This window comes from Adiantum capillus-veneris, chromosome 7 (genome assembly GCF_014529385.1).
Source record: "Adiantum capillus-veneris isolate H3 chromosome 7, ASM1452938v2, whole genome shotgun sequence".
In the NCBI taxonomy this organism is placed as follows: domain Eukaryota; kingdom Viridiplantae; phylum Streptophyta; class Polypodiopsida; order Polypodiales; family Pteridaceae; genus Adiantum; species Adiantum capillus-veneris.
Window position 1 is genome coordinate 52,744,324 of NC_140937.1, and position 20,282 is coordinate 52,764,605.

At 42.5% G+C, this 20,282-nt stretch overlaps 1 protein-coding gene across 1 annotated transcript; it reads right to left on the bottom strand.

Annotated features, from left to right (window-relative positions):
- Nucleotides 1-374: 374 nt before the first annotated feature.
- On the bottom strand, nucleotides 375-2,573 carry LOC147453856 (GDSL esterase/lipase ENOD8-like). The gene is made up of 5 exons (XM_086517215.1): nucleotides 2,064-2,573; nucleotides 1,578-1,781; nucleotides 1,310-1,473; nucleotides 923-1,190; nucleotides 375-798 (listed from the first exon to the last, which is right to left on the bottom strand). The coding sequence occupies exons 1-5, from the start codon at nucleotides 2,359-2,361 to the stop codon at nucleotides 503-505; spliced, it is 1,230 nt and encodes a 409-aa protein (XP_086373341.1). The 5' UTR covers nucleotides 2,362-2,573; the 3' UTR covers nucleotides 375-502.
- Nucleotides 2,574-20,282: the final 17,709 nt, after the last annotated feature.

Genomic DNA, 20,282 nt, shown 5'->3' on the forward strand with positions numbered 1-20,282 from the left:
AGAGGCTGTGATACCATGTTGAAATTCAGAATTGCGTCGAGAGAGAAAGAGAGAGAAGAGGAGACGACGCCCTTGTGAGTGTAACGTACAGTGGTAAAAACATGGATATGCATATACTTGGGAGTTCTGCCTACCAGTTGCAACTCACTTGAGACCGAATCACAGGGTCTGTTCACGCTACCATCTGGTTTTGCAACCAATGGCAACCATACCTAGCTAGGTACGATTGGGGGCAGGGGACCACCGGCCAGTGGGAGGGCCGGGGGTCCCTTGCCCCCAATCGTACCTAGTTAGGTATGCGGTGCCTCTCGAGCAGAAGCTCATGATGTTATTCATTGTATGAAAAACACTGGAAAAGACTCCATTTTCCTACATGAGAAAATTTCTAAATCTTCTTGTGTTAACTCCTCTCAAGGAAAAGGACATATCCATGGCACTTAACATGCACAAACACAGCATGAAAACACCATTCTATGATGAGCTGGTAGGCAAACAATAACAATTATACCATGCTTCTCTTCTTACCACACACACTCTGAACTGAAGAGTGGACTCTCTCCTTGAGACTGAATGAAGGGATTAAATGAGTGCCATTCAGAACCCCTTGAGCAATGTAATATGCAAAGGACTCCACAGGATGTATTCCGTCCCAGCTCAGATGTAGCTTCGGATTCTCGCATTTCGTCCACTCCACCAGGGTCCCATTGATGTATTGAGCATCCCTGCCACACATCACATTTGCATTGAAATTGTAGGTACCACCTGCCCCACAGCAAGATTTGAAGGGATACAATATTCCTGCAAAATCCAATTTCAATAAGCACATCATCACTCTACAAGTATTGCTTTCTCAAGGATCAATGGCCAAGTACTAATTATATGCAGCACAAGCGATAATGAGGAGATGCACTTCAAGATTTACCATATTTGGAAGAGTTGAGATATCCATCCATGAATATACTGTAAGCATCAAAGAGGACCCATTCTGCAGCTGGATAATTGTCTCGCAGCTCGTCCAGCAGCTCAATTAGTCGCTTGTTGTGTGCTTGGACAATATTTGTCCATATAGCGTCGCAATTGTTCTCATCCAGCTCCTCATCATCATCCACAGAAGTCAATGATGCCGGAGAACAGCCTGTGGGAGTGGCATTCATGATTATAAACGTCCTAGCTCCCAGTCCATACATTGTCTGCCCAGAAGCTCAACACTCAAATGAACTCAAGTAAGGTACTTTTCCAAGCATCTTGTGAAATTACACGATATAAATGTGTAGCTTACATATTGCAAGCTTGCCAATTCAGCTATTACCTGAAAGGCTACCTTCATTGCTGCAATAGTTGTTGTAACCGTGGCATTGATATCGAGAGAATCACCAAACTGATCCTTTGCGTCATGGTAATCGTTATTCCCTGTTTCGAAAAAGTAGATCGCATCCGAAAACCGCTGCCTTAATCTCGCTGTCTGTTCAAGGCCTGGGCAAGGGAGCAGAAAACAAAAGGATTGAGGCATATGAAGACTTTGTTATAATCAATATTGGCACCTGCTTTCTGACCCATCTGATGAGGACAAACCATACCATAGTGGCTTGACAAGATGGTATCCTGAAAGTCTCGGAACTGATCAACTTGTACAAGAAGGCAAAAGAGACCTCCACTGCTGTTGCCCACCGCTGTCGAGTTGGCTGCTGTCGAACCACTCGAAGCAAAGTTGACCCCATAAGTGAAGTCCAATCCTATCGATCTGAGATATGCTGGGATATGTCCATATCCTAATCCTTCAGCTGCAGCAGAAGTTACCAAGAAAGTATGAAAATTAAGCTAGTACTCTGAGATGTTAATGAAATGTAGGATAGTCATGGCTACTTGTAGGTGCATGTTTCCAAGAGAGATTGAAGAAGGCATTTTGCAGCTTGTACATTAATTGGGTGTCTGAGGCAGCATTGCCAATGAGATAGGCTTTTCTAACTAATCACATGGATCTAGATATGACTTTAACAAAGAAATGCACATTGCAACTAGGAGCAGCAAAAAGACTGATTGGTGCACTGATCATGTGGACTCACTGATGAAATCCATGAGGTTGCGACCGTTGCTCCAGCGGCCCACAGGCTTGCCAAAGTAGTCAGAGCCATAGGGGTCGAAGTCGGCATAGGATCGGTGCGGCATGGCGACCGCATTTTGTCCAGCATCCACCATGGAAGCGCCCAAGATGAAGAGGGGAGGGGATGAGGTTGATATTAATCCAGCTGCTAAAGCAAGTTGGAAGGAGCTAACTAGAAAGACCAAAAGAATAGGCCGGAGGCGCAGGATAGCGACACGCAATGATCTGTAGGAGCAGATAGGCGCAGCTGGATGATCCATGGTTTCAACTGCTGGCTATTTGCAGCTTGCTGATCCAAAACTGGCTGGTTTTCCTTCCTAGATGACCATTTATAATATACACTCCATGTAGGATAATCACATCATCTTGCAATACATTATGATGATCACTCTGGTTCAGACTTCCAAAGGCTATCTGTGAAAGATGGCAGCAACTGCCAAGATATCATTGTGAGCCTTGGATATTGCATAATAATATTTGCAAATCTTGGCAGATTGCTAGCTGTTCTACGCAGTGTCAACGTCTGCCAAGTTGTCATCTTCCCGACTCCCTTTACCTCTTGAGATGTCATCATCAGCAATCCGCCCAGACTATTATAGCTGGTCTGTGTGAAACTTAGTCGTTTGTAGGTCCAAGTTTATATCAAATGCAAGTCGCAAGTAAAATATTTTAGTTGTAAGTTGTAAGTTGCAGTGTTTAAAAAAACCGGGGTCCCAGTGTATTTTAACCAGCTGAAATCCTAAAATCCCGGTTAGATTTTGAGCTTGTCTTGAAGAAAACTGGGAAATTTTCACAAGTTTTAGTGTAATTACAAGCAAAAGCTTCAAATTTTGACCTATAAATTACCGGGTGAATTTCAAGTTTGCCCTTATTTTCTTCGGTTAGGAAAAATGTTTTTTTCTAGCCCTGGTAAGTTGTGGCTGAGTTGGGTCTTCTAGTGTCAAAGATAAAAAATGTAGGTGGGTCTTCCAGTATGGAGTTGGGTCTTCTAGTGTCGAAGATAAAAAAAATGTAGGTGGGGTCTTCCATAGTGGAAGATAAAAAATCTAGGTGGGTTTTCGCTTGCTAACCAAAACCTTTTAAAGCCAATTCACATGGAGCAATGGTTAGCAATCGGTTACCAACCGCCAACTAGTTATACGTATTCGGTCCACATGGAAAGCCAAATTTTGGCAAATACATTTATAAATGGAGTTTTTTTTCTTTGCGAAGCTGAAAAAGAAAACAGAAAATTTTGTAGTTTTCCGTGGTTTCCAGCCTGCTCCACCCCATGGACTCCCTCTCCCATGTCCGTGTGAGATATCTAAGGGGCAGTGCTAAAAATTGGAAGTCTTTCCAATAATCATGAGCTTCTAGAGTTGTTGTAGAAGTCTTTAAGAGCTAGTTCACATGAACATCGGGTTGCTAACAAGTTCGCAACTAGTTGCGAACTCGAGAAGTTTCCATGGTTGTGGTAAGTTGTGGCTGAGTTAGGTCTTCTAGTGTCGAAGATAAAAAATGTAGGTGGGTCTTCCAATGTGGAGTTCAGGTCCTCTAGTGTCCAAGATAAAAAATGTAGGTGGGTCTTCCAGTGTGGAGTTGGGTCTTCTAGTGTCAAAGATAACAAAATATAGGTGGGGTCTTCCATAGTGGAAGATCAAAAATGTAGGTGGGTTTTCGCTTGCTAACCAGAAAAATTTCAAGCCAATTCAAATGGAGCAATGGGTGGCAACGGGTTACCAACCGCCAACCAGTACGTATTTAGTTCACCTGGAAAGCTAAAATTTCGCAAATACATTGAAAAATGGCGTTTTTTTCCTTTGCGTAGCTGAAAAAGAAAACAAAAAATTTTGTCGTTTTCCGTGGTTTCTAGCCTGCTCTACCCCATGGACTCCCTCTCCCATGTCCGTGTGACATATCTAAGGAACAATGCTGAAAATTGGAAGTCTTTCCAAGTAATCATGAGCTTCTAGAGTTGTTGTATAAGTCTTTAAGAGCTAGTTCACATGAACATCGGGTTGCCAGCAAGTTGGCAACTAGTTGCGAACTCGACAAGTTGTGGCTGAGTTGTGGTAAGTTGTGGCTGAGTTGGGTCTTCTAGTGTCGAAGATAAAAAATGTAGGTGGGTCTTCTAGTGTGGAGTTGGGTCTTCTAGTGTAGAAGATTAAAAAATGTAGGTGGGGTCTTCCATAGTGGAAGATTAAAAATGTAGGTGGGTTTCCACTTGCTAACCAAAACCTTTTAAAGCCAATTCACATGGAGCAATGGTTGGCAACCGGTTACCAACCGCCAACCAGTTATACATATTCAGGTCACATGGAAAGCCTAAATTTCGCAAATACATTGAAAAATGGTGTTTTTTTTCTTTGCGAAGCTGAAAAAGAAAACAAAAAATTTTGTCGTCTTCCGTGGTTTCCAGTCTGCTCCACCCCATGGACTCCCTCTCCCATGTCCATGTGAGATATCTAAGAGGTAGTGCTGAAAATTGGAAGTCTTTCCAAGTAATCATGAGCTTCTAGAGTTGTTGTAGAAGTCTTTAAGAGCTAGTACACATGAACATCGGGCTGCGAACAAGTTGGCAACTAGTTCAGTACTCGAGAAGTTCCCATGGCTGTGGTAAGTTGTGGATGAGTTGGGTCTTCTAGTATCGAAGATAAAAAATGTAGGTGGGTTTTCCAGTGTGGAGTTGGGTCTTCTAGTGTCCAAGATAAAAAATGTAGGTGGGTCTTCTAGTGTCAAAGATAACAAAATGTAGGTGGGGTCTTCCATGGTGCAAGATCAAAAATGTAGGTGGGTTTTCGCTTGCTAACCAAAAAAAATTTGAGCCAATTAAAATGAAGGAATGGTTGGCAACCGGTTACCAACCGCCAACCAGTACGTATTACTTCACCTGGAAAGCCCAAATTTCGCAAATACATTAAAAAATGGCATTTTTATTCTTTGCGAAGCTAAACTGAAAACAAAAAATTTTGTCGTTTTCCATGGTTTCCAGCCTGCTTCACCCCATGGACTCCCTCTCCCATGTCCGTGTGACATATCTAAGGAACAGTGCTGAAAATTGGAAGTCTTTCCAAGTAATCATGAGCTTCTAGAGTTGTTGTAGAAGTCTTTAAGAGCTAGTTCACATGAACATCGGGTTGCCAGCAAGTTGGCAACTAGTTGTGAACTCGAGAAGTTCCCATGGGTGTGGTAAGTTGTGGCTGAGTTGGGTCTTCTAGTGTCGACGATAAAAAAATGTAGGTGGGTCTTCTAGTGTAGAAGATAAAAAATGTAGGTGGGGTCTTCCATAGTGGAAGATTAAAAATGTAGGTGGGTTTCCGCTTGCTAACCAAAACTTTTTAAAGCCAATTCACATAGAGCAATGGTTCGCAACCGGTAACCAACTGCCAACCAGTTATACGTATTCAATTCACATGGAAAGCCAAAATTTCACAAATACATTGAAAAATGCCTTTTTTTTTTCTTTGCGAAGCTGAAAAAGAAAAGAAAAATTTTTGTCGTTTTCCATGCTTTCTAGCCTGCTCCACCCCATGGACTCCCTCTCCCATGTCCGTGTGAGATATCTAAGTGGTAGTGCTAAAAATTGGAATTCTTTCCAATAATCATGAGCTTCTAGAGTTGTTGTAGAAGTCTTTAAGAGCTAGTTCACATGAACATCGGGTTGCCAACAAGTTGGCAACTAGTTGCGAACTCGAGAAGTTCCCATGGTTGTGGTAAGTTGTGGCTGAGTTAGGTCTTCTAGTGTCGAAGATTAAAAAATGTAGGTGGGTCTTCCAATGTGGAGCTGGGTCTTCTAGTGTCCAAGATAAAAAATGTAGGTGGGTCTTCCAATGTGGAGTTGGGTCTTCTAGTGTCGAAGATAACAAAATATAGGTGGGGTCTTCCATAGTGGAAGATCAAAAATGTAGGTGGGTTTTCGCCTGCTAACCAAAAAAAAATTAAGCCAATTCAAATGGAGCAATGGGTGGCAACGGGTTACCAACCGCCAACCAGTACGTATTCAGTTCACCTGGAAAGCCAAAATTTCGCAAGTACATTGAAAAATGGCATTTTCTTTCTTTGCAAAGCTGAAAAAGAAAACAAAAAATTTTGTCGATTTTCGTGGTTTCTAGCCTGATCCACCCTATGGACTCCCTCTCCCATGTCCGTGTCACATATCTAAGGAACAATGCTGAAAATTGGAAGTCTTTCCAAGTAATCATGAGCTTCTAGAGTTGTTGTAGAAGTCTTTAAGAGCTAGTTCACATGAACAGGTTGCGAGCAAGTTGGCAACTAGTTGCGAGTTCGAGAAGTTCCCATGCGTGTGGTAAGTTGTGGCTGAGTTGGGTCTTCTAGCGTCGAAGATAAAAAATGTAGGTGGATCTTCTAGTGTGGAGTCGGGTCTTCTAGTGTCGAAGATAACAAAATGTAGGTGGGGTCTTCCACAGTGGAAGATAAAAAATGTAGGTGGATTTCCGCTTGCTAACCCCATGGACTCCCTCTCCCATGTCCGTGTGAGATATCTAAGGGGCAGTGGAAAAATTGGAAGTCTTTCACATATTGAGAGCTTCTAGAGTTGTTGTAGAAGTCTTTAAGAGCTAGTTCACATGAACATCGGGTTGCCAGCAAGTTGGCAACTAGTTGCAAGTTCGAGAAGTTTCGATGCGTGTGGTAAGTTGTGGCTGAGTTGGGTCTTCTAGTGTGGAGTTGGGTCTTCTAGTGTCAAAGATAAAAAAAAATGTAGGTGGGGTCTTCCATAGTGGAAGGTTAAAAATGTAGGTGGGTTTCCGCTTGCTAACCAAAAAAATTTTAAGCCAATTCACATGGAGCAATGGCTGGCAACCGGTTACCAACCGCCAACCAGTTATATGTATTCAGGTCACATGGAAAGCCAAAATTTCGCAAATACATTGAAAAATGGCGTTTTTTTTCTTTGCAAAGCTGAAAAAGAAAACAAAAAATTTTGTCGTCTTCCGTGGTTTCCAGCCTGCTCCACCCCGTGGATTCCCTCTCCCATGTCCGTGTGAGATATCCAAGAGGCAGTGCTGAAAATTGGAAGTCTTTCCAAGTAATCATGAGCTTCTAGAGTTGTTGTAGAAGTCTTTAAGAGCTAGTACACATGAACATCGGGTTGCAAAAAAGTTGGCAACTAGTTGCGTACTCGAGAAGTTCCCATGGCTGTGGTAAGTTGTGGCTGAGTTGGGTATTCTAGTATCGAAGATAAAAAATGTAGGTGGGTTTTCGAGTGTGGAGTTGTGTCTTCTAGTGTCCAAGATAAAAAATGTAGGTGGGTCTTCCAGTGTGGTGGAGTTGGGTCTTCTACTGTCAAAGATAAAAAATGCAGGTGGGGTCTTCCATAGTGGAAGATCAAAAATGTAGGTGGGTTTTCGCTTGCTAACCAAAAAAAAATTAAGCAAATTCAAATGGAGGAATGGTTGGCAACCGATTACCAACCACCAATCAGTACGTATTCAGTTCACCTGGAAAGCCACAAATACATTAAAAAATGGCGTTTTTTTTTCTTTGCGGAGCTAAACTGAAAACAAAAAATTTTGTCGTTTTCTGTGGTTTCCAGCCTACTTCACCCCATGGACTTCCTCTCCCATGTCCGTGTGACATATCTAAGGAACAGTGCTGAAAATTGGAAGTCTTTCCAAGTAATCATGAGCTTCTAGAGTTGTTGTAGAAGTCTTTAAGAGCTAGTTCACATGAACATCGGGTTGCCAGCAAGTTGGCAACTACTTGCGAACTCGAGAAGTTCCCATGGGTGTGGTAAGTTGTGGCTGAGTTGGGTCTTCTAGTGTCGACGATAAAAAAATGTAGGTGGGTCTTCTAGTGTGGAGTTTGGTCTTCTAGTGTCGAAGATTAAAAAATGTAGGTGGGGTCTTCCATAGTGGAAGATTAAAAATGTAGGTGGGTTTCCCTTTGGTAACCAAAACTTTTTAAAGCCAATTCACATGGAGCTATGGTTGGCAACCGGTAACCAACTTCCAACCAATTATACGTATTCAGTTCACATGGAAAGCAAAAATTTTGCAAATACATTGCGAAGCTGAAAAAGAAAAGAAAAAATTTTCTCGTTTTCCATGCTTTCCAGCCTTTTCCACCCCATGGACTCCCTCTCCCGTGTCCCTGTGAGATATCTAAGGGGCAATGATGAAAATTGGAAGTCTTTCCAAGTAATCATGAGCTTCTAGAGTTGTTGTAGAAGTCTTTAAGAGCTAGTTCACATGGAGAAGCTCCTATGTGGGTGTGGTAAGTTGTGGCTGAGTTGGGTCTTCTAGTATTGAAGATTAAAAAATGTAGGTGGGTCTTCCAGTGTGGAGTTGGTTCTTCTAGTGTCGAAAAGAAAAAAATGTAGGTGGGGTCTTCCTTAGTGGAAGATCAAAAATGTAGGTGGGCTTTTGCTCGCTAACCAAAATTTTTAAAGCCAATTTACATGGAGCAATGGTTGGCAACCAGTTACCAACCGCCAACCAGTTATACGTATTCAGTTCACATGGAAAGCCAAAATTTTGCAAATACATTGAAAAATGGCGCTTTTTTTCTTTGCAAAGCTGAAAAAGAAAACAAAAAATTTTGTCGTTTTTCGTGGTTTCCAGCCTACTCCACCCCATGGACTCCATCTCCCATGTTCGTGTGAGATATCTAAGGGGCAGTGCTTAAAATTGGAAGTCTTTCCAAGTAATCATGAGCGTCTAGAGTTGTCTAGAAGTCTTTAAGAGCTGGTTCACATGAACATCGGGTTCCCAACAAGTTGGCAACTAGCAGCGAACTCAAGAAGTTCTCATGGCTGCGGTAAGTTGTGGCTGAGTTGGGTCTTCTAGTGTAGAAAATGACGAAGATAGAAAATGTAGGTGGGTCTTCCAGTGTGGAGTTGGGTCTTCTAGTGTCGAAGATAAAAAAATGTAGGTGGAGTCTTCCATAGTGGAAGATCAAAAATGTAGGTGGGTTTTCCCTTCCTAACCAAAACTTTTTGAAGCAAATTCACATGGAGCAATGGTTAGCAATCGGTTACCAACCGCCAAACAACTATACGTATTCAGTTCACATCGAAAGCCAAATTTTTGCAAATACATTTATAAATGGAGTTTTTTTTCGTTGCTAAGCTGAAAAAGAAAACATAAATTTTGTCGTTTTCCATGGTTTCCAACCTGCTCCACCCCATGGACTCCCTCTCCCATGTCTGTATGAGATATCTAAGGGGTAGTGCTGAAAATTGGAAGTCTTTCCAAGTAATCATGAGCTTCTCGAGTTATTGTAGAAGTCTTTAAGAGCTAGTTCAGATGAACATCGGGTTGCGAACAAGTTGGCAACTAGTTGTGTACTCAAGAAGTGCCCATGGCCGTGGTAAGTTGTGGCTAAGTTGGGTCATCTAGTGTCGAAGATAAAAAATGTAGGTGGGTCTTCCAGCGTGGAGTTGGGTCTTCTAGTGTCCAGGATAAAAAATGTAGGCGGGTCTTCCAGTGTGGAGTTGGGTCTTCTAGTGTCGAAGATAACAAAATGTAGGTGGGTCTTCCATAGTGGAAGATCAAAAATGTAGGTGGGTTTTCGCTTGCTAACCAAAAAAAAATTAAGCCAATTCAAATGGAGCAATGGTTGGGGACCAGTTACGAACTGCCAACCAGTACGTATTCAGTTCACATGGAAAGCCAATATTTCGCAAATACATTGAAAAATGGCGTTTTTTCTTTGTGAAGCTGAAAAAGAAAACAAAAAATTTTGTCGTTTTTCATGGTTTCCAATCTGCTCCACCCCATGGACTTTCTCTCCCATGTCCGTGTGAGATATCTAACGAACACTGTTGAAAATTGGAAGTCTTTCCAAGTAATCATGAGCTTCTAGGGTTGTTGTAGAAGTCTTTAAGAACTAGCTCTGTGCGCGTATGTCGCACGTGTCAATGCAAGGAACTTGCCGATACACCGTGTGCGAGCCACAAATGGCTCCAAGCACACAACAAGCCTAAACTAGTAAGCTCAAAGATGACGATGGTGTGTCACTCACTGCTCTACGCTTGCTTCGTGGAGGATTCCTCGCCGCGAAGAAGAGGAAGACGCCGCTACACCACGCTCAACCGCCTCGTCGTTGTCGTGCCGCGACAATGCTCTCTCTCTCTCTCTCTCTCTCTCTCTCTCTCTCTCTCTCTCTCTCTCTCTCTCTCTCTCTCTCGCATACACACACACACACACAAGGAGATGAAGAAGAAGAAGATGGAGATGGAGCAAGAGCACTCTTCAATTGCACAAATGAGAGAATGAGTGAATTTTAGGTTTCGTTGACTTTTATATGAGCTCACCCCATTCACACTTGGGCGCCCATGCTTAGCCAACTAATCCCTTGAATGTTCCAGTTAGAGTGCGCCTCTCATCGGCAATCACTCTTACCCTTTTCCTATTGGACCGACAAGCCCAGTACATGACGCTACCAAGTAAATAATACCACGTCCATCGTAGGTGATATGGTGTCCGTGAGCCATGAGGGTTAACATGCCCCCCTTCCTGATGTAGATTCCGTCCTTGGAAGCTATTGAGTTGAAGCCGTTCATCGAAGTGGAACAGCATTTGAGATGAATGTCCTTAGCCTTCTTGAGTCACTGCAAAAACAAACAACATTGGCACAGTAATTGCATTCTCATATAGAATTAAAAAACATATGCAGTTGTAGGCAAACAAGGTGATTGTAACAGAATTTTAAACCATTTGTCAGCAATAAACATTAAATTGCAATATAATCAAATACATAAATAGATATAAAGGTAAAAAATTAAACAAGTCTGGGGTCGCTAATTTAACGATCAAAAGGTACTAGAGATCGACTATTAATACCATGGGTAAGCTTCTCAATTTTCTCTGGTCAATTAAGTTGTTTAATCGCGAGAGCCAAGTATTTCATGTTCGAGGGCTGACTAGAGGTTATACCTAGAAGACCTTGTAGTTAAGCTACAATATAAGGAATTTCTCATGAAATCATCGCCTAACTGATTACCTTTTCTTTGACCCCCCAAAGTCTTTTCACAGTGATTCAATTTTGATGTGTGTGCTTATTTTGTATGCCTTGGGTTTTTTGCTTTTCAAGGAAAAGCGCCCACACTGGGAACCTTTAGGGCTCTAGTACCATAGGCGATACATGTGAGTGAAGTACCAAATCAAGCTGAGATTTCTCTTTCAGCTTAAGATTTTACATTGTGGCACTTTGATTTGTTTTTGTTTGTTCGTTTTCAGCATTTTAATTTTGTAACTTTTGTGGGGTCATATAACAATGTTACCCTCCCCAGGCTCATCACACTAGTAAACTCCCTTTATAATACTTAAGCTAAAGGTCGATAGGGACTAAGCCCACTAGAAAGCCCTAGTACATTTCCCACAATGTTGCCTAAATCGGATTAAGAACCTAAGTAACCATTAATTATTAGAAAGACATTCCCCATGGTATTAAGAAAAGATCTTTAACACCTAGCTTGGTCAAACTAGCTTAGTCGGACTGCTTGATTTTTAAACATAGACAAGTGATTATGACAAAAAATTACATTGAAGTAAATGTTTGATACTAAGAAAATGTGTTGGATATTATGCTACCAATCACAATCAAAGCAGACAATCGTAGATGCAAAATAGATAAGGGGCAATGCTAATGGACAAGAAACACCTGTTTGTGTTGATGGTCGCGCTTGATTTGAAGAGTGAGTCGAGATAAAGATTCCATGAAGGTCCAAATCCTAACAACAGCAATACGTTCCTGTACACACTAGGAAACACAAAGAATACCTCTAGGAGGCACATCAGTGGGAAAAAGAAACTTTGCTAATCACTCAACTCTAAAACAGAAACACTCATATCGTACTAATTCTACCTACCCTCCATCACTTGAGTGATGAGGATCAAAGGTGTTTTATGACATAGGTTTCTGTTTCAGTGTACCGGATGTGAATGTGTAGGTCTGACTTTTTTACTTTTATTGTGCATACTTGTTTGCTAATTGCTCTTGCTCTTTATTATTTTTGTTTTTTGTGAGTATAAGGCTTTATATATACATTCCCTAAGATTGGGAGATTGAGAGGTCAGGGAGGAAGGTTGAGAGGGAAGCAAGTGAATGATGGATGTCAGCAAACACTCCCCCCTTTCTTGGATAGATCATACCGTTTGAAATGTGCTCGTCACCTTTTGAAAACAATTGTTCCAGTTGGTAATAGGTGAGGATTTTTGCCAGTAGTTTTCTATTACCTTGGTGCCTCGTCGAGTTGCAAGTGTGGTAAGGTACTCTCCCAGGATCGAACTTGAAGTGGTTCATCAGGTGATTCTTGAACACTGGGAGGTGTGGAATCCTTTGTAGCTTTATGGAGGTCCACTATTGTAGGTGGAGGATGTGGAGAAGCTTTTACCTCTATGGATGCATTACATGAGAAGCTAGAAGCTTCATGGGACTCCCCCCTTCCTGAGCTAGGTGGAACAAATTGTTCTTTCTTCGGTACCCAAACTAGCTCTGGAGCGGGTGTGTATCATTCTGTGATTTTTTTCTTTCCACGATTGTCGATTCGTTTTGGAGCTACGGGATTGGGCTCACATGGGTCAGGTGACAGGTAAGAACACAATCTACGTTTTGGCACCCAGATTTGATCATTTCCTTGATAGTAGCCTTGGGCTTCCAATAGTCGTTTAGGAATCCATCGCAACATTTTCTTACTTTTCTTGGGTCGAGTGGGACGTTTCTTACAAGGCTTCTATTTTTTAGCACTAGATATGGTCGCTAAAGAAGCTTTAGGGACCCACTTATATGTTTTCTTCATTATATTAGGATGAGTCTTGTCAGAAGCTATATGCACTGCTTCTAGCATATTTAAAGGTATGAGTGGTGGAATTTCATCGCCCTCAAGTGTTACCCAGGTCATCCCCCTATTTCCCCAAGTGTCTATGGTTGCTGCCAGGTGGACCCAATCCACATTGTCCGACTCAGTCATCCCAGGTAGTACATCCATATAAGGAGAATCTTCCCCAACATCAGTGTCCGCTTTACACGTGTAACAGTACTGCAATGGGGCCGAGTGAACTGTTGTGTCAGATCTATGATCAATTATAAACTTGTTTCCTAGAGGATGTGCTCGACCAGTAACAAGATCCACTCGAATGACAGAATCTTGGAACTGCAAGTAGACATGGTTTTTAGACCAGTCATGCACCATTTTTGCTTCCCTCATGAAAGGACGTCCTAAGATCATCTCCGATGCCATAGTGTGTTTGGAGAAATCCATATCAATGAAGGTGATCCTTATTTTATGTCCAAAGTCCTTGATCTTGAGATCTTCTAGCATCCCAATAGGTTTAACAATAGACCCATTGGCCATCTTCACTACTATGGTTGTGGTCGCAAGATGAGGTCTTCCCATAGTTTCCCAACAATTTTTAGTCACAATGCTAACCCCAGCACCACCATCAAGGATTCCCTTCACAGTTAATCCCTTAGTAGTGATTGGTATGGTTGCATTAGATTCATCACCCTCAAAGTATTGTCCCAACTTGTTAACAGGTATTTCTATAACAAGGTTCTCATTTAGGTTGGGTTGTGGATCTAAGTGTTGCATTAGATTCATCACCCTCAAAGTATTGTCCCAACTTGTTAACAGGTATTTCTATAACAAGGTTCTCATCTAGGTTGGGTTGTGGATCTAAGTGTTCCTCCTCTGTTGGCATCTCCCAGCTCCATCCATCTGTGCAAATTGTGGTAGCCCAAACTTTAGTTCTCCATTGAGGAAGGCTCGAAGAGCTGAGACTAGCTCAGGGTCTTTATATAGTTTGGACATGATGGTGGTTCTAACTTCTGAAGACATGAAATCCATCAATTTGACAATGTTTAACGGCACCTTTTGGCCTTGAGTCCCTTGACATGGGGAAGATGGGATCTCCATTTCTTCGATAGGATCAAGTAGTCCCTCTGTAAACATTCTTTCCATCAAGAAGTGAGTACGCCCATTTTCCCATGACTTTAAGTCACTCTCTTCTTGGATGACACTAGGTATGGCTAAGGGTCTATGGTCTTGGTGAGGTTGTTGTTGCGTAGGGAACACAGTGTCTGTAATCTGGATCTTTCTAGGTGCTGCTCAATCTCCTCTGTAGGTTTTGGATAAGTTCATATCTTCTTCTTGGATCCTGGCCATTGTGGCTCATGAAGATCTTCCTTGTTGGTTTCTATCTTAGTGGTCGTTTTGGTCTCCATGGTTTCACCTGAATCAAAATCCTCTTCAGCGTCGTTCATATATACGGGGTCATCACCAGTCCCTATGTTGGTCTTTGAACTGGGGTCTGACTTCGCTGCTTTTTGCGATCTCTTCCTTCGTGTTTTCTTTTTTTTCTGAGATTGGGCAATTGATGTCGTGTCTCTTTCCTCAAGATTTTTATTTTTTTTTTGGAGCATCGATCGTGTGAGTACGTTTACTGGTACCATAGATGTACTTTGTGATGGCTCCTCGGTAACTTCAATCAAGTTTAATGGCGTGATCTTCGGTGCATTTGGATTATTATGACATTGGGCAATCAAATGATCTATGCCACATCGATTACACGAGTATCGACATTGTAGACGTGCTCGCTTGATTGGTTTGCATTAGTGTGGCGTTCTTTTGTAGCCTAATAGGACACTCGGCTACACAATGTGGACCTCCACACTTATAGCATTGAATAGGTGGTCTCTTAGCAGTGTAATTGATATTTTGGCCTCTTGCCGCAAGAGCAGCTACTTGATATACAGGTTTGAATTGTCCCCAATAGTCCTCCATGTAGTATTGTTGACTTTCTTCAAGCACATCCATCCCATAGGCAATATTAGGATCTATATCTTCCTCACAACCTTCCAAACAAGAAATAGATGACTCACAACCCACTCGATTCACAGAAGTGATTCTCGGATGTGGTGGTTGCAGTCCTAGCACTGGAGGTGGTAAAGGTGTTGTTTGAACAACTTTTTGGGCCCTAGAGACCATGTGTTGTGATGTTTGTTCAAGAGGTGGGGCCGGCATCAATGAAGGCACTCAAGGTGTGTCTGTCCATGCTAAGGTTGGTCTATTGGCCATCACACACTTAAATATTATGCAATCCTTAGCTTGATGACCATACCTTCCACATGCATTGCAATTCCCATTGAATTTTACTCTAAAAGTAGGGCATTCACTAGTACTATGCGGTCCATAGCATACTGAGCACCATTGTTGCTCCCTTCTCGGATACATATGATTGTTCTGTGGAGCACGATTGTCTCTAAGACTCTCTTGAATAGCCTTGGTGAGATCTGCTAAAGTCATCTCAGATATCTTTGGCTCCTTAGCAATAGGCTTTAGGGTCATTGGCTGATGCCCCGATGCTTGTGAGCTAATAGATTTAGACTCAACAGACACTCTTTCTCCTTGAATCATTAAATTATCCTCCAATTGGATCGCATTGGTGGTGACTGCTTCCCAAGTGGTGATACCTCTAATGACTAGACCATTGTAGATATCCTCATGTTGTAATCTCCTAATGAATCTATCAAGCAATTGGTTATTGTTGAAGCGCTCGTTTGGATTACATCGAGAATTCAAATGCTTCAAGCGACTTATAAAGTCTCTCACCGACTCTCCTTCCTCTCGTTGGGCTTTCTAGAGTTGAGAGGCTACACCCCAAAGTACTCCCTCTCGTATGTATTCTTTCAAGACTAGTCTCCTAAGAGTAGGGTAAATCGTTTTTTCTTCCACCCTTAGGGTTCTATACCAATCCCCTGGCTTTCCACTTAAGGTTAGGCTTAAAGCATTGCTCTTATGTAGGTCATTGTGTTCTCCTAGAGAATCGCATATTTGTTCAAACACTTCGATATGCTTTCTCACATACCCGTCTCCACTAAATTTATGTGTGAGCTTGGCTGTTTGTACTGCCTTACTTCTAGGCTCTCTATCAGGCGTGTTACGCATATTCTCAGCAATAGATCGACCGATAGCTTGAGCAAATGTTGCCAAGTCACCTAAGTGAGCAGGCACCGTGGGTGGAGGTGCTCTAGAGACTACATGTGGAGTAGGTATTGGCATTGGGCTTGGCGCATAGGAATCCCTTGGGTTCCACGTTGGGTACGATGTTGTGCCATGTGGTGGTCCATAGTTCATATGTGTGGCCGTAGGCATAGCAGACATCGAATGTGACATGCTAATGCTAGTCGGTATAGTCCCATGGAAATAAGAACTTGGGTGTTGTGGTTGTGGAGCATAGGTAGTTGAAACAATGGGAGGGGTAGGGACTACATGAGTACGAGGACCCATGGGTGTATACGATTGGTACACACTTGTAGGTACTGTTGCAGGCATTGAGCTACCATATAGCGGTGCTTTACTAACAAATGAGGTCCATGGCGTGTTTCTTGGCATGCCCATCATTGGGGTAGGCATGATAGCCGTGGTGTCATCAAGGGAAAGATGAGCTAGACTTGGAAAGGTAAAGCTATCACTTGTGGGCTCAGATTGCACCGAGACCCCTGGCGAAACAACATATGGGGGATCCATCGGACTTACCGAGGGAGTCTCCATTTGCGATAAGGTCGGTTGTTTAGCCTTTCTTGTATCCAAGAATCTCATGAGACCCGTTGAAGGCATGTTGACCCCCTTGTTCTGTCTCTCTAACTCAATGACCCTATGGATGACCTAACAAACTCTTTGTTGTTGATCCTCCACACTAGTAGCGCCCATTGTGGATTGTAGGACATCTAACCAACCCACGTGATAGGTGTGACCTTTGTATAGGTCGGTCAGAGTTTCCGTTTGTAGTTCGTTCTCCCAGTTCTCATTTAAGAACACTCCATCTAAGATTGAGGTGCTAGGGGTGTCCTTTGAGCTAGATGCAATGTTGCTTTCTAGAGGTTTCCCTTTAGCATTTGCTAAGTCAGGAGCACTTGATTGCTCTCTTAGCAAGGATATTGACATAGGGTCTTTCGCTTTTAACTCTCTTCATTGCTCCGCCTTGCGTAAGCTCTCGACTTCCTTTTCCCTCGCTGCAAGGATATATCGCTCAACCTCTTGCACTTCGGCATGGTTTCTACCATCGGGTAATATGACCTCGGATGGAAATAACTCTGAAGAGTCAGGAGGTGCAGTGAATGAAGTACTCATGTGCACATTCTCTAATGGTATAGGGTCTACGTTGGTCACGAATGGAGAATTTACTTCCCCACCCCCCTCATTTACATCATTAGCTCCATGTTCGAAGCGAGTGGCTCTACTAAAGGTTTCCTTCAGGCGGCTAAGCATGCTTGGCCCGGACCGCGGGCCCATGGCATGCATGTCTTGGCTTGAGCTATCGGGGTTAGGCATTGGGAAACCCTCCATGACGTCGTAGTCAGAGGAAGAGTCACTAGCCGCTATATTCGGGTCTTGATTTGTACTACCTGAGGTCCCCGTCGAGGGCCCGGAACCTTAAGTAGGTGGATATTGAGAACTCGCGTAAGTCGAAATTCTCTCTAGTTGCTTCGTCTCTAGCACACAACCAGAGCGCAGATGCATGTACCTTTGGCACCCTACAAGCGTCGGTGAATAACCTCGAAGGTTAACTGCTTATCTTTTTTAAGCGTCCGTTTTCACTCGTGTTTTTTACGTTTTTAATGTTTGACTTTTTTTATTAAAGTGTGTGATATCTCGAAACAAGCGTATCACTTAGAGGGTCGTTGTGTGCTTTACAGCACAATTTTCAGGCATCTGAAGTTCCGTTGGTCCTCAAAAAATCGATTTTTAGCTATGTGTGAAGCTAAAATTTGTTTTTTTTTTAAGGCGATTGAGGCCTAGGCCTGAGCATGAGTTTGGGCTTGGGTCTGGGCTTGGGTTTGGGAGATATTCCCAATCCCGGTCCTACCTTTAAACTTTTTATTTTGAAATAAATTTTTTTTCTGAATGTTTTTTTTTTTTTTAAAAGGATAAGGTCGCCGCGGCCTGCGCGAGAGGACACACACACTCTATCTACCTACTTCTAACTAATACACCTACTGTTACACACTAACACACTCTATTAACTCTCACATATCTACTTCCTACTTACTGTACACAGAAAACTAACAACCTTAGTACATAGAGAATAAACACAGTACCTTTAAAAACTCCATTAACAAAGAAAACTAACAACCTTAATACACTAAGAATAAACACAGTACCTTTGAAAACTCCATTAACAAAAAAAACACACAGTATAACACCAAATCCCTCTTCTCAACACACACACCCTCCTTCCTTACTTTTCCTACAATTGAAATTACACCACAAAAGATCAATGCAAGGAACTTGCCGATACACCGCGTGCGAGCCACAAATGGCTCCAAGCACACAACTAGCCTAAACTAGTAAGCTCAAAGATGACGATGGTGTGTCACTCACCGCTCTACGCTTGCTTCGTGGAGGATTCCTCCCCGCGAAGAAGAGGGAGATGCCGCTACGCCGCGCTCAACTGCCTCGCCGCCGTCGTGCCGCCTCAATGCTCTCTCGCACTCTCTCTCTCTCTCTCTCTCTCTCTCTCTCTCTCTCTCTCTCTCTCTCTCTCTCTCTCGCATACACATACACACAAGGAGATAAAGAAGAAGAAAATGGAGATGGAGCAAGAGCACTCTTCAATTGCACAAATGAGAGAATGAGTGAATTTTCCGTTTAGTTGACTTTTATATAAGCTCACCCCATTCACACTTGGGCGCCCATGCTTAGCCAACTAATCCCTTGAATGTTCTAGTTAGAGTGCGCCTATCATCGGCGATCACTCTTACCCTTTTCCTATTGGACCGACAAGCCCGATACCTGACTCTACCAAGTAAATAATACAACGTCCATCGTAGGTGATATGGTGTCCGTGAGCCGTGAGGGTTAACAAGCTCCCACGAACATCGGGTTGCCAACAAGTTGGCAACTAGATGCAAACTCGAGTAGTTCCCATGGGTGTGGTAAGTTCTAGCTGAGTTGGGTCTTCTAGTGTCGAAGATAAAAAATGTAGGTGGGTCTTCTAGTGTGGGGTTGAGTCTTCTAGTGTCAAAGATAAAAAAATGTGGGTGGGGTCTTCCATAGTGGAAGATCAAAAATGTACGTGGGTTTTTGCTTGCTAACCAAAACTTTTTAAAGTCGATTCACATGGAGCAGTGGTTGGCAACTGGTTACCAACCGCCAACCAATACATAGTCCACATGGAAAGCCAAAATTTTGCAAATACATTGAAGAATGGCGTTTTTTTTCTTTGCGAAGCTGAAAAAGAAAAAAAAATTGTCGTTTTCCTTGGTTTCTAGCCTGCTCCACCCCATGGACTCCCTCTCCCATGTCCGTGTGAGATATCTTAGGGACAGTGCTGAAAATTGGAAGTCTTTCCACGTAATCATGAGCTTCTAGAAGTCTTTAAGAGCTGATTCACATGAACATCAGGTTACCAACAAGTTGGCAACTAGTTGCGAACTCGAGAAGTTCCCATGGCTGTGGTAAGTTGTGGCTGAGTTGGGTCTTTTACTGTCGAAGATAAAAAATGTAGGTAGGTCTTCCAGTGTGGAATTGGATCTTCTAGTGTCAAAGATAAAAAATGTAGGTGGGGTCTTTCATAGTGGAAGATCAAAAATGTAGGTGGGTTTACGCTTGCTAACCAAAACTTTTTAAAGCCAATTCACATGGAGGAATGGTTGGCAACCGATTACCAACCACCAACCTGTTATACGTATTCAGTTCACTTGGAAAGCCAAAATATTGCAAATACATTGAAAAATGGTTTTTTTTTCTTTGCGAAGCTGAAAAAGAAACAAGAAATTTTGTCGTTTTTCGTGCTTTCCAGCCTCCTCCACCCCATGGACTCCCTCTCCCATGTCCGCGTGAGATATCTAAGGGGCAATGTTGAAAATTGGAAGTCTTTTCAAGTAATCATGAGCTTCTAGAGTTGTTGTAGAAGTATTTCAGAGCTAGTTAACATGAACATCGGGTTGCCAACAAGTTAGCAACTAGTTGCTAACTCGAGAAGTTCCCATGGTTGTGGTAAGTTGTGGCTGAGTTGGGTCTTCTAGTGTCGAAGATAAAAAATGTAGGTGGGTCTTCCAGTGTGGAGTTGGGGTTTCTAGTGTCCAAGATAAAAAATTGTAGGTGGGTCTTCCAGTGTCGAGTTGGGTCTTCTAGTATCGAAGATAACAAAATGTAGGTGGGGTCGTCCATAGTGGAAGATCAAAAATGTAGGTGGGTTTTCTCTTGCTAACCAAAACTTTTTATAAAAGCCAATGC